The 14,233-nt window shown below is 36.1% G+C and overlaps 1 protein-coding gene across 1 annotated transcript; it reads right to left on the reverse strand.

Annotated features, from left to right (window-relative positions):
• Positions 1-4,722: 4,722 nt before the first annotated feature.
• Positions 4,723-13,963, reverse strand: LOC106055987 (thialysine N-epsilon-acetyltransferase-like). Its single transcript, XM_013212519.2, has 5 exons — positions 13,719-13,963; positions 9,038-9,089; positions 8,115-8,177; positions 6,755-6,900; positions 4,723-5,628 (listed from the first exon to the last, which is right to left on the reverse strand). The coding sequence occupies exons 1-5, from the start codon at positions 13,794-13,796 to the stop codon at positions 5,461-5,463; spliced, it is 507 nt and encodes a 168-aa protein (XP_013067973.1). The 5' UTR covers positions 13,797-13,963; the 3' UTR covers positions 4,723-5,460.
• Between the last annotated feature and the right edge of the window lie 270 nt (positions 13,964-14,233).

The following is a 14,233-nucleotide window of genomic DNA, read 5'->3' on the forward strand; positions in this document are numbered from 1 at the left end:
GTGATCCACATTTGTACGTAGGTCAGTGCGTCATGGTAAAGGAACAGTCAGTGGTGTCAGTCGCGCTAATTGTAATGAGTTATCCCTCCCTGCGCCGCCCATCAGTCAGACATTAGCCTCTGAAATTTAAATGTTACCCAAGGGTAGTTAGCGAGACACTCATTGTGGTAGCAATTATAGTCATTATCTGCCCTTGTCGGATGAAAAAAAAAAGTACGTTACTTTAAATAGAATCTAGCAGCTATAATTCGAACAAAATAGAAATCGTTCCCTCCCTTTTTTTAATTGTAAGTATCATTTTCATTGGCGGAATGTGTTATCAATGGTAGAGAGCGAGTTAAATGAACAAATATAAACGTAGGTCCCTATTTACAAAGCTTATATCAACTCACGCTGTCTTGTACACATTTTATATCAACTCACGCTGTCTGTCTTGTACATATTTTATATCAACTCATGCTGTCTTGTACATATTTTATACCAACTCTCGCTGTCATGTACACATTTTATATCAACTCACGCTGTCTGTCTGGTACATATTTTATATCAACTCACGCTGTCTGTCTGGTACATATTTTATATCAACTCACGCTGTCTTGTACACATTTTATATCAACTCACGCTGTCTGTCTGGTACACATTTAATATCAACTCACGCTGTCTGTCTGGTACACATCTTATATCAACTCACGCTGTCTGTCTTGTACACATCTTATATCAACTCACACTGTCTGTCTTGTACACATTTTATATCAACTCACGCTGTCTGTCTGGTACACATTTTATACCAACTCACGCTGTCTGTCTGGTACACATTTTATATCAACTCACGCTGTCTGTCTGGTACACATTTTATACCAACTCACGCTGTCTGTCTTGTACACATCTTATATCAACTCACGCTGTCTGTCTTGTACACATCTTATACCAACTCACGCTGTCTGTTTTGTACACATCTTATATCAACTCACGCTGTCTGTCTTGTACACATCTTATATCAACTCACGCTGTCTGTTTTGTACACATCTTATATCAACTCACGCTGTCTGTCTTGTACACATCTTACATCAACTCACGCTGTCTGTCTTGTACACATCTTATATCAACTCACGCTGTCTGTCTTGTACACATCTTATATCAACTCATGCTGTCTGTCTTGTACACATCTTATATCAACTCACGCTGTCTGTCTTGTACACATCTTATATCAACTCACGCTGTCTGTCTTGTACACATCTTATATCAACTCACGCTGTCTGTCTTGTACACATCTTATATCAACTCACGCTGTCTGTCTTGTACACATCTTATATCAACTCACGCTGTCTGTCTGGTACACATCTTATATCAACTCACGCTGTCTGTCTTGTACACATTTTATATCAACTCACGCTGTCTGTCTTGTACACATTTTATATCAACTCACTCTGTTTGTCTTGTACACATCTTATATCAACTCACGCTGTCTGTCTTGTACACATCTTATATCAACTCACGCTGTCTGTCTTGTACACATCTTATATCAACTCATGCTGTCTGTCTTGTACACATCTTATATCAACTCACGCTGTCTGTCTTGTACACATCTTATATCAACTCACGCTGTCTGTCTTGTACACATCTTATATCAACTCACGCTGTCTGTCTTGTACACATCTTATATCAACTCACGCTGTCTGTCTTGTACACATCTTATATCAACTCACGCTGTCTGTCTGGTACACATCTTATATCAACTCACGCTGTCTGTCTTGTACACATCTTATATCAACTCACGCTGTCTGTCTTGTACACATTTTATATCAACTCACTCTGTCTGTCTTGTACACATTTTGAAGACGTTATTTCTCGCAATTTCTATTCTCTGATCAAGTTGAAACTTTGCACAATTATTCATTGTTCCTAAAAAACTTTTTTGTAAAATCTTTTACATGTTTCGAATGTTCCTTCAGAATTAAAGATAGTTTACTTTCTAGTCCAAACTCTCGCAGGACTACGGGGGATGGTAGCAGGAAGGGTATGAACCCGGAACGGTCGAGAAGTCCGAACGACCGTCCAGCGCGCATACCGCAAGACCAGGCAGCCATCACACAGCAAAACAAGAATCAATAAAAAAAAATGTTAATTAAATAGTGACAATCAATTAGTTTTGTTTGATATCTAAAAAGGGAAATAAATCATACAGTATCGATAAATGGGGAGTTCTTCCACTTAGATAAGCCGTTTATTTTTTTAATTTTGCATGTTTTTTTTTGAAAACTAAGCCTTTGTCCTCCAATATTTTGGCATATGTTTGGAGTTTGATCAATGGCCTCCGCCATCTTAAAAGATCTGTTACAGTGAGTCCTACAGTAGAGTGGGCTACTAAGCGCTGCCACGATGTATGCTTGAATCCCAAAGAAGTTATCGAGTCTATGCCACAAATCAGCGCAGAACATTCTAGCAACACATTAGGAACCAGGCTTTGGGAATACTTCTGGTCAAACAAGAGTGCGTGTCAATGTTGTTTTGTATACACCATAAACAATGTGTTTACATTTCCAGAAACAACAGTAAGTTTCCAACAGAACTAATAATAGCCAACACACAAATAGACTCTTGTGCGCTAACACACAAATAGACTCTTGTGCGCTACACACAAATAGACTCTTGTGCGCTAACACACAAATAGACTCTTGTGCGCTAACACACAAATAGACTCTTGTGCGCTACACACAAATAGACTCTTGTGCGCTACACACAAATAGACTCTTGTGCACTCTCACTGTCAGATCTATTTGTGATTGTAATATCATTTTCGAATCTAGACCTTGCTATTACACTTTCGTTGAACATGGCTTTCAATGGAAATAACTGTTACAAGATGAAACGAGATACTCTTCCATAAATATCTAAAAACGTTTTGTTCTTTCCTATTTTCTGAATATAATTTGAGAATACATTCTCCCTCATGATTACTAGAAACCAACATTTTCTAATTATTACGTTCAATTAGATGTGCAGCGTTGACTTTTACTTAATATCTACTCCGATTTCATTTTATTATCTCCCTTTATTAATAGAAAAAATACTACTATTATTACTCCCGATGACAATACCACTGAGCTTACCGCGCATGCGCAGGATCTTGCCTATTACTTACATTAAAAGTGAACCGCGTGCAGAGTATGGCATTGTTAAAGTTAAGCGACTCCATAGCCAAGTGGGATTATAATAATAAGTTTTTGTAAGTTCTATTCCCAATCCCATGATGAAATCCAGAGGCAAGAGTGTTAGGCTAATGCTGGTACCTAACCATCAAACGCTTTCCCCAAATGTATATATTTAAAAAAAAATAAAAGCCATCTTAATTCTTCAACATACAGAAGCTCATTTGAGTATCTAGCTAATGTTATTGGCTGTTTGGTCGTATGGTAAGCACTCTGGACTTTCGTTGGTGTGCTCGAATGTCCTGGGTTTGAGCCCTGTCCTCCTGTATGACGTTTGGGCCAGGATGTAATTATCTTGAGAATCTGAAGGAACGCTGGAGCGTTAAATTTTTTACATTCCATTTTTTTAAATGTCTGCTTTCGTCAAAAAAAAAAAAATCACACAGAGACACGCATACATACGTGTATAAACTTTGACTTTGGTTGTCCCCCATTGATGAGTCTCACTTACTTCGGTTCAAACCTCTCGTAACACCACTAGTGTAAAGATTTTGATAAATTACATTACAAACTGGCTTTGAATCAAACCTCTCATAACACCACTTTAGAAAAGGTTTTGATAAATTACATTACAAACTGGCTTTGAATCAAACCTCTCATAACACCACTTTAGAAAAGGTTTTGATAAATTACGTTACAAACTAGCTTTTAAAGTTTGAGAATGAAATGTATGTAATACGTTTTTTTAGACTCATGAATATTCTATTTTTGTCTTACGAGGGTATATTGTTTAGTAGATCATTATAACACTGTGGTACTAGCACATCATTACATCACTGTGGTACTAACACATTATTACAACACTGTGGTACTACATCATCACATCACTGTGGTGCTAACACATCATTACATCACTGTGGTACTAACACATCATTACATCACTGTGGTACTACATCATCACATCACTGTGGTACCAGCACATCATTACATCACTGTGGTACTAGTACATCATCACATCACTGTGGTGCTAGCACATCATTACATCACTGTGGTACCAGCACATCATTACATCACTGTGGTACTAACACATCATTACATCACTGTGGTACTACATCATCACATCACTGTGGTACTACATCATCACATCACTGTGGTACTAACACATCATTACATCACTGTGGTACTAACACATCATTACATCACTGTGGTACTACATCATCACATCACTGTGGTACCAGCACATCATTACATCACTGTGGTACTAGTACATCATCACATCACTGTGGTGCTAGCACATCATTACATCACTGTGGTACCAGCACATCATTACATCACTGTAGTGCTAGCACATCATTACATCACTGTGGTGCTAGAACATCATTACATCACTGTGGTACCAGCACATCATTAAATCACTGTGGTACCAGCACATCATTACATCACTGTGGTACCAGCACATCATCACATCACTGTGAGACTACAACAACACATGTATTATATCCCAGTCACACAGCACTCCCATAAATCATTACAGCAAATATAAAAGTCAACAAAAGAGATGAACAAGTTTGGGTATTCAAATAACTTAGTTTTTATTTTTTCATTTTTCAGCTTCATTTTTCATGATAACACAGACAGATTTTTTCCTTTAACAAGAGAACACTAGTTCCTCATTATAAGCACAAATAAGATGTATTTATCTGGAGGCAACTAAAGAGCTATTACAGGTGTAGAGTCTGTAAAGAGTGCAAGTTTGGTCAGAAGTATAAAAACAGAGATTACAGATCAGGTATTGAATAAATGAACCTCCCAGTTAATGGACTTAGTCATATGAACTACATTAGACAGTTTCACGAATTAACCATTTATGTCACAGAGACTACATTTGACTAATTTAACTCTAAAGCCCTTTAAGCATGGAATAAGTTGCCTGAATAAGAGAAAGCCAATTTAAGTCACTAATGACATACATGACTAGATTGAGATATGGATATGTGTATGATGTAATCATCTCCTCATTTAAAATGACATTTGTAAGACAAAAATTGCTTACCAACATTTTCATCCTAATATTTCTTTATAACTTTAATTTGTAACTTAAATTACATTTACAAAATCAACAATCATGTTTCCACTTTTGATACAATATCACTTCAATCACATGCAAACCTTTACAAAATTTCTAGCTCAATTGGTGATATCAAGAAAGTGTAACAACTTTGGAATGGAATGATCAATAAATTAATCATGTTAAAATATTGGTTTACATTTTTCAAATATAATTATGTTATTCTAACAATACTTGGTGGTGTCAGCCTTTTACAAAGTCTTCCATGGTTGCCCTGGACATCCGCATCAGATGCCAACCTTCGGACTCTGTTAGGTCCTTGAAGCCATAGTGCGTGTAAAGATCTTTAGCCTTGGTGTTCCAGCCAAGCACAGTCAGCTGAAGCCTGTTACAACCCAGGTCCAACCCGTGCTGTGTGTGATACAGGAAAAAGGTTGAAATCTATTAAAGTCGATGCTTTACAATTTTACACAAAAAAGACATTATTTCAATTATAAAGACAAGATCAATGCATTCAACAGAAGTAAAGTTCCTCTTTTAGACCTTGTGATCTATAGGGCAGATGATGTAAAGGTCATCTGTTTTTGTGGCCCACGGTTAAAGTGGGTGTCATGTGGCCAGCACGCACAACAACCAGCTACCTTAACTTTTCCCCAACTAATGTCAGTTACCTATTAGAGCTGGGTTGACTCAGTCTCCACCAGGATTCAAACCCAGTTGGGAAGCCAAACGCTTTATTGCTCTTCCACTGTGCCTCCTATTCAACAAAAGTAGTATATAAACTTAAAGACTGTCATGTGGAGAGGAAGTTATTTCATAAAGTGAGTCACCAGAGACACCTAAGTTGTCTTAGACTTGGTCATAGAGCACACTAAATTAAAAAAAAATTAAAATTGAAACCATAAACAATACATAGGTGAATATACTAAGATATTTTGCAAACACATAGTTATGTTTTTATTATATTCTTATGCAAGTTTTAAAATTTCACAGTAAAATCTTTGAAACAAGGGGAATGGCGGCTGTGTGGTAAAGTGCTCTGCTTTTGAACCGAGGGTTCCCGTGTTTGAATACAAATGAAGACTGGGATTTTTAACATTAAATTGTTGGGACCCTCCAGAGTCCACCCAATTCTAATAGGTACCTATGGATGTTGAGGAAGTAAGGGAAGATGGTCATTATGCTGGCCACATGACACTCTCGTTAAGTTTCACAGAAACAGATGAACTTTAAATCATCGACCCCCATTGAATGCAAGGTCTGAAAGAGGAACCTTTACCTTTCCTAATCTTTGAAACAAATATAATTGTATAAAAAAGTTGGGTGGCTGCATTATCATGTGTTATGCACTCCAGACTGTTGTTATAATGGCCCCAGGTTCAAAACCTGACATCACCTGCAATCCTAAATAAGGTTTAGGCTAGGGCTTAATAAATTTCCTTTCTAAAGGAATGTCTGGAACTTGACTTCTGAGTTACAAGTGTACACATGGACGTTAGTCAGTGTTTAAAAGTTTTGATGTTTACATTTGGCTTACCTTAGTAACCCTCTTCCACAACTGTGTACCGATCCCTCGCCCCCTGTAAGCTGGATTAACATAAAGGTCTTCCAAATGCAAAGATGCGCCCTCAAAAGTTGAGTAAATCGAGAAGTACAAGGCATAGCCCACGAGCTCTGGTGAGTCTGCAAGTTGAGAATAAAAAACAGTTTTAACTTCATCATTCTAATCAGTTTAGAAAAGTCTAATATGCCAACAGCTCCAAATGAGTCAGACAGTAGACCTGTATTTTGGTATGAATATTAATGACTCAACACAAGTGGTTATACGTTGAATAAAAGAGTGCTGTGAGACATCACCTGGATAAGGTAAGGACTTTTTAGTCATGGATAGCCGCCTGGTCGTGTTGTGTGCTCTCTAGACTGTTGTCCGATGGTCCTGTGTTCAAACCCTGCCCTATCCCCTGCCTTAATAGAGGAAGTTTGGGAAGATATGACTATTACTTATGTTCTACTGCTAAATGCTAGGAGAATATCCTATGAGGAATAGCAGTTATTTAGTGATTGGTGGTTATATAGTTGTTATGAAAATTATATTTTGTATCGGTTATCGTTCTTATGTTTACATGTGCTTGTAACTCGTCCGTAAGAATGTGTTCACGAAATGTGTGTTGTGTAGTCATTCAGTCACAAATGAGATTGGACCAAAGCGCTCTGAGCATGCTATAAGCATGAAAGTAGTGCTATATAAAAGCTATAAATATATATATTAGATAAGTCTTGAAACAGAACTTGTATTTTTTTGTTAGATCTTGGTTTATGCTGAATGTTGTAGAGGATTTTGTTTAATTGGTTACAATTAGACTATATCGATTCGTTACAATATTATTGTTATAGAGCCAGTGATTGTGTTAACTGTGTTTTGTGAGAAGATGAAGCAACCTTGTATGACCCAAGAGGTGAAGTACCCGTATGAGAGGTAGCTGATGAGCTGACAGTTGTGTGGCTGCATGATGACAAACAAACAAGTCTTTGGTTGTAACACCTGAGTAAAGCCTAAAGTCCTCTGCTGTAGCTTAGGTAGTCAAGTATATATTTTCGGAATACTGTTAATTGTTGGTGATTAACCTTTCTAAACGAATATCATTACTCTTTATCATACTAATTTTATTTTTTGTTCTATCCTATATAAAGAACTCTTATTTATATTATGATCATGGAAACATCCCTGGGTGTAAATTATTATTACAATAATTAGTTTTTATGTTCCTGACAAATTTTTTATTTACAAAATGATGAAATGAAATTTTATATGACAACCTTAGAACATAAATTGAAAAAAAATCAGGACTTTGAATTTCTTAGAAAACTTCCAGGAATGTAGCTCCATCTTATTTTACCTTGCTGCTCAGCTACTATGCAGTAGCATAAAGGTCTGTCACCAAAACAATCTTTTTGTAAAACTGAAATAAAAAATTTATAACATTATTGAAATCAATTCTCAAAAAAACAAAAAGTATCAATTAGTGAATAAGAAATGCTAGCAAGTAACAAGCATTTTTGGGGAGAGAAGCTGTAAAAAAAGTAAGGTAGACAACTCCATTTCAGACCTTATTATCTATGGGACAGATGACAGATGATGTTAAGATGCCATCACCTAGCAGTGACCAAATACCAAACTAACATTCATCCTGCTCACTAATAAAAGGAGCATTCAAACGAGTGTATATCTATATGTTATGCATCAATGTCATCTTGTTGCATTGTTAGAAAGAAAGATATCTAAAGGCAATTTAAATTAGGGTGTTTGTATGTTTTTGGAAGAAGCCCCAGGCTACAATGTGTATTGACCCTAACTATAGAATTAATTTGAAGGATTATTAAGGATAGGATTGTAGGCAGGCTCTGGGTGGGGGCATGTAATCATGAGACCCTATGTAGTGATGCTGGACCTAATAGCTATGCTCGTTTAGATTTTTTTAAATTAGAGAGCTAGATGGCGAAAGTGAATGTTAGTTGGCAATGGAACTGGGTTATTTTCTCCACCTTCTTCTCTAAATAACCTTGGTACCTTAGTGCTGCATTAATATATGTAACATCTGTTTATTTATAATTTGGTTCAGCACTAACAGCTTCGAACTACATTTACATCAGAGAAAATTTTGCCATCCTGCAGGGGCTTTGGGCTAAACATAAATATCTTCATCTATATTATATAAATCAAAATTTTCTTTTTTTTGGTGTTGGTTGGTGTGAATAAAAATGAGTTAAGTGACGTATGGAACTGTCAATTTTAGAGAACATAAAAAATGAGGTACTTTACCTTCTGCTGTCATTTTGACTTGATCTTCCAGCTTCTCAAAAACTGCCAACTCCTACAGAAAAAAAAATATATAAAAAAACTTAACCAGGATACAGATTTTACACCTTCTCCAGAAGGAGTCAGGCAAAAGGAACTTGTGACCCTTGACCAAAGGAAATGATTTCAACACAGACTCATGAAAGAAAGATCAGCTTTTTATGAACCGCTCATTCATAAGTTTCACCGTTGCCCTTTCAGACCTTAAGGTCATCTGTTTTTGTGGCCTACAGTTAATGAGGATGTCATGTGGCCAGCACAATGACCAACCGCCTTTACTTTTCCCCAACTTAGAGCTGGGTGGACTCAGAGGCGCCCAAGGATCCCAACATTAAAAATCCCAGTCTTCACCAGAATTCAAACCTGGGATCCCTGGTTTGAAAGCCAAGTGCTTTACCAGTCAGCCACCTGGCCTCCATTAACTAGATTATCATTTAATCACATCTTATCTAGACTAGATCTACACTAACTACTGTGTAACTGTCTTTAGAATCTATATTAGAATTCTAGATCTAGAATCTAGATCTAAGATCTGGAAAGTAGTCTAGTTTCCATGTCCATATCTTGCGTTTTAAATTTAAATCTAGAACCAGAACTTGTCTAATTTAGATATCTAGATCTAGATCTAATACTTCTACTGTACTACTAGAGTAGTTTATTTATTCCGAACATTACATGAATCTGTACAACTCGCTGTTTTTGTGGTCATTGCATCTTTATTTTGATATTTAACATGAAACTAGCATGCTGTATAATGTGAGTGTCCATTTTCCAATGATTCTGACCCAATTTCCTTCCATTTAGCTGTCTTTTTATGTAAGAAAAAAGAATTTCAAATTTGTAAGTCAGGTTGTTGTTTTTTCCTATGTTACCAGGATGACTTTACCTCTTTCTAGGGTTAAGACTATTTTTTTTTTGATTGGCTAAGTCTATGCTAATGAGCCCAGCAATATTTATTCTGTTTTTGGAGCTGATTTATTTAATTCATAAGCCAAGTTGTTTGATTCCTTCAAAAAAAAATATTTAATAGGGTGTTTGTATAAAATTACGATTTTCTTACCAAAATTTATTTCAAACAGCCAGTTTTGGACATCAATGTTAATGGTCTTATATTATATTTGTTTGTTGTTGTTTTTTTTTTAGAGAGAATAAATGGGCAAATGTTTGGAGTGAACTTGTTTTGTAAAATGTTTTTTATGTTTCAGATGTTCCTTCAGAGTTGAAGATAGTTAACTTCCTAGTCCAAACCTCCCGCAGGATGATGGTGGATGGGAGCAGGCAGGGTTTAAACCGGGGACCATCGATAAATCCAAATGACAATCCAGCAAGCAAACCGAACGACCAGGCAGCCATCTGAATGCAGAGCTTGATACATTGAATGAAGTTAAATGCCTAGATCTAGACCTACTAGATAGATCTAGATTTATAGAGAGAGAATATAGAGGATTCAGCTATTTAGGCAAGAATGGCCATCCTAGCCTGTACTATACTACAAAAGATCATCTGTATTAGAAATTTATTAAATGAATAAACAAAAAAAAAACACATTCAACACACATCTAATCATGCAAACATAAAATAAGTCTTAAAGTCGGTGTAGAAGTCACCATCCCAGTGACCTAATTTTGGTAGAATAAGTGTGTTCATATTTTTATTTTTTGTGTTTGTATATTTTATGCATAATTTGAAAACATCTTAATGATTTCATGTGAAGAGCTAATTCTTGAAATTTAATTGATATAATAATATAGAATTAATATCTGAGTTTATTGAGGCCAAAATATAGAGATTGTTTTAAATAAATTTTGGTGTTTGGAATCAAATAAGGTGTAACAAAATTTGTTTGAATTAAATGAAAACACATGACATGACAATTTTGACCTTAAATATAATAACAAATATAGGTTAGGGCAGTGTTTCTCAACTTTTTTGTCTGCCGGCACAGTAAACAAACTAAAAAAATTTCGCGGCACACCACGAAAAGCAACAGTTGTTTTATAATTTAAAAAAAACAATGATTTGACCTGTTTTTAAGTATTATATTTAATGTGAAGGGTTTGCCTGTTTTTGAGAGCAAATGCGATCTAATCGAGGCTCCAAAGTTGACAATCAAACTCGCATTTCATCGTCTATTGTAAAAAGTCTCTTTTCTTAGATTTGATTTCAGTCAGTGCTGAAAATCCAAACTCACAAAACCATGAAGATGCAAATGGAAGAATTATTTTGATTGCTTTTAAACTGATTGCAGGATATAATTGTTGATAGAAATCCAAAAGACATCCAGGCTTTTCTCGGCAAAACTTGACTTAAGATTTGCATCATTTTTTTAAATCAATGAGCTGCTCTTTTTCTTCAGTTGTAAGATTTGTAGCTTCATTGTTTCCAAATGGAGAGCTGACCCATCCCTATTCATGACTTCCAACTGTTGGAAAGTAATGCTGCAATGCTGACTGCAGGTGTGTCAAAGTGTCCAGAATTTTGGGGGTGATTTCTTTATTTGAAGCACATTCATTGTAAGTAGGAAAGCAGTCCTTTCGAGATCTTACTTTGCCACAAAGACAATAAATTTTTCACCAAATGACTTCAGTTTTGAGGATGCAATGATGATGGTTTCCGATGGTCCTTGAAGACTTCAATTCAATGAATTTAATTTGTCAAATAAATCAGAAAGAAATGTCACCTTAACCCACCAAATCTCGTCATGAATGGAAAATCCAAAGTCTTTTGTTTCAGCCCCCAAAAATGAAATCAACTCAGCCTTGAGTTGGATGACACGCTTTAACACTTTTCCCCTGGACAGCCAACGAATGCTGGTGTAATACAGGAGACATTTGTAGTCTGAATCCATTGCTTCACAAAGTTGTGAGAAAAGTTGGAATCAAGCGGTCGAGATTTGAGGAAGTTTACAACTTCAATCACTTGATCCAGAACAGACATCAAATAATTTGGCAAAGATTTGAAGGCAAGAGCTTCTCTGTGGATCGTGCAGTGAACAACTAATACATTTGGATTTTCTTGACGCAAAAGAGTGACGAATCCCTTTCTATTTCCCTGCATGGAAGGACAGCCATCGGTGCAAACGCTGACACAGTTTTTCCACTGTAGTTTGAATAGCAAAATGTTTTCGTTCACCACTTAAAAATATCTTCGCCTTTGGTCGTAGTTGGTAAGTCTTCTTTGCAAAATAAGAATTCGTTGACACATTTTTCATTCTTTATGAACCGAATAAAAGCTAGCAGCTGGGCTTTGCCACTAACGTTAGTGGATTCATCAACTTGAAGAGACCGCAGCAGAGACACTTCATCGTCACTCGCGTCGAAGTGTTCGCAGATTTGATCTTGTAAATCTGATGATAAGTCTTCAATTCTGCGCAAAATAGTACCATTTGACAAAGGAACTTTTTTAACTTTTTCGGCGGCATCGGGTCCAAGGATAGTTTCAACAACTATTGCTAAAGCAGGTGCAATGACTGATTCAGCCTCATAGTGTGCTTTCTTGCATTTTGCTAATAACTGAACAACCTTATAACTTACAATCAATCCCTTTTCTGGCAGCTTTAGGTAGTTCGTAAGTTTCTTAGCTTGTTTATTTTGTTGAGCCCTGATGTTTTCGAAGTATTCTTTCGGTTGCGCTTTTACAGCTGGATATTTTGTTTCCAAGTGTCTCTTCAATTTGATTGGAACAAGCGCCTCATTTGACAGAGTTGCATTGCAGATCAGACAGAATGGCAATGGAGCATCTTCAGGTCCAGAAGATATGAAACCATATTCGATGTAATCTTCTTTGTACCTTCGTTTGGTTCCTTGCTTTTCATTTAAAGCTTTCTCAGTTTCATTCTTGCTCACGTATTTCTCCATGGATAACAATGAATGATGCTTATTGATAATTTGTTACTATTAGTATACACCTACACAATTTACACGAAACACATCGCTTATTATTATCGTTACCAATTCAAGAACTGCTGTGCGTCTGCTAAGGCAGCCTACATTTGAGTCATTATAATAATAATATATGTATAGTTGACAATTCCATAACCTGAAGAGCTAACACCCCTTTCCGTCAATATGGAGCGCTCCACTTCTATTACTGGTCGTTGTGTAACGCTACACGTGTGGCGTTCTGAAAACTCCAGCGGCACACCTGCAAATCTTCGGTGGCACACTAGTGTGCCGCGGCACACAGTTTGAGAAACACTGGGTTAGGGGTACAAATATAAGTAGTCATCCTTATTCTCCTAAAACTAAAGAAGATTTGATGTAATACTTCATTTTCTTTTCTATGTCAAACCATTATCGAATAATGTGCTTTCAAAGTCAAACGCATTTAATTCACTACTTTCTCTCATTTAAAAACTTGCTCCCTGGTGCTGCTGTTCATTTATGTTAAATATGTATCATTATGTAGAGTATGTATCATCATTTGTTTCAGCACCTAGCTTCACTTCTATATTCACATTCACATGTCATGTGTTTGAATAGCATAAATGATATAAACTACTCTAGATACTAGATCTAGTAGACTAGTCTAGTGTTACTAGTAGTAAAAGTTAAGTTAAAGTTAGTACAGTAGAGTAGTGCTATTCACTGCTATTATTACTATTAATTGGGATTAATGTTAATAACACTCAAAGTTTAACAACAACCTTAATTAGTCTCACGATTTCATGACAATCTTCTGGTTTTGCAGCTCTAATAGTTATATCCGATAAAGAATTATCCATGGTGTAATTCAAGCAATCAAACTAAGATTACTTGATCTAGATCTGTTCAGACCTAGTCTAGGTGTAGATCTAGACCCTATGGTCAGTTTGAAAATATGGTAATAGTTTTGATTTTTGAAGGATAGCTATGTCACTATCACTATGTTATTAAAAAAAAAAGAAAAATAGATTGACCTCCCTTGAAATTGGAACAAAACTAATTTTCTTTTGTAAAGGGAGTCTATTAGTGAATACGTCTTATTCATAGGTCAGTGCAGGATATCCTAGCAGGGAGAAGCTGTTACATTTTTAGTGTTATCCAGGGGGACCGCCAAAAAAAATAAAAAATCTAAATTGATGTCGCTAGTTCTTAGTTCTCAAGAAAGTGAAATACTGCACTCCTCAGTAATTTTCGGATTCGAAGATAAGCCTTATTAATTATTAGCCCTTCAGAGTGT

Source organism: Biomphalaria glabrata, chromosome 15 (assembly GCF_947242115.1).
Source record: "Biomphalaria glabrata chromosome 15, xgBioGlab47.1, whole genome shotgun sequence".
Lineage (NCBI taxonomy): Eukaryota > Metazoa > Mollusca > Gastropoda > Planorbidae > Biomphalaria > Biomphalaria glabrata.

Coding starts and splice junctions, on each gene's coding strand:
- LOC106055987 (XM_013212519.2), bottom strand. CDS start 13,796: ATGGATAATTCTTTATCGGATATAACTATTAGAGCTGCAAAACCAGAA. Junction 9,090..13,718: donor AAATCGTGAGACTAATTAAG/GTTGTTGTTAAA, acceptor TTTTTTCTGTAG/GAGTTGGCAGTTTTTGAGAA. Junction 5,629..6,754: donor TGTGGAAGAGGGTTACTAAG/GTAAGCCAAATG, acceptor TATCACACACAG/CACGGGTTGGACCTGGGTTG.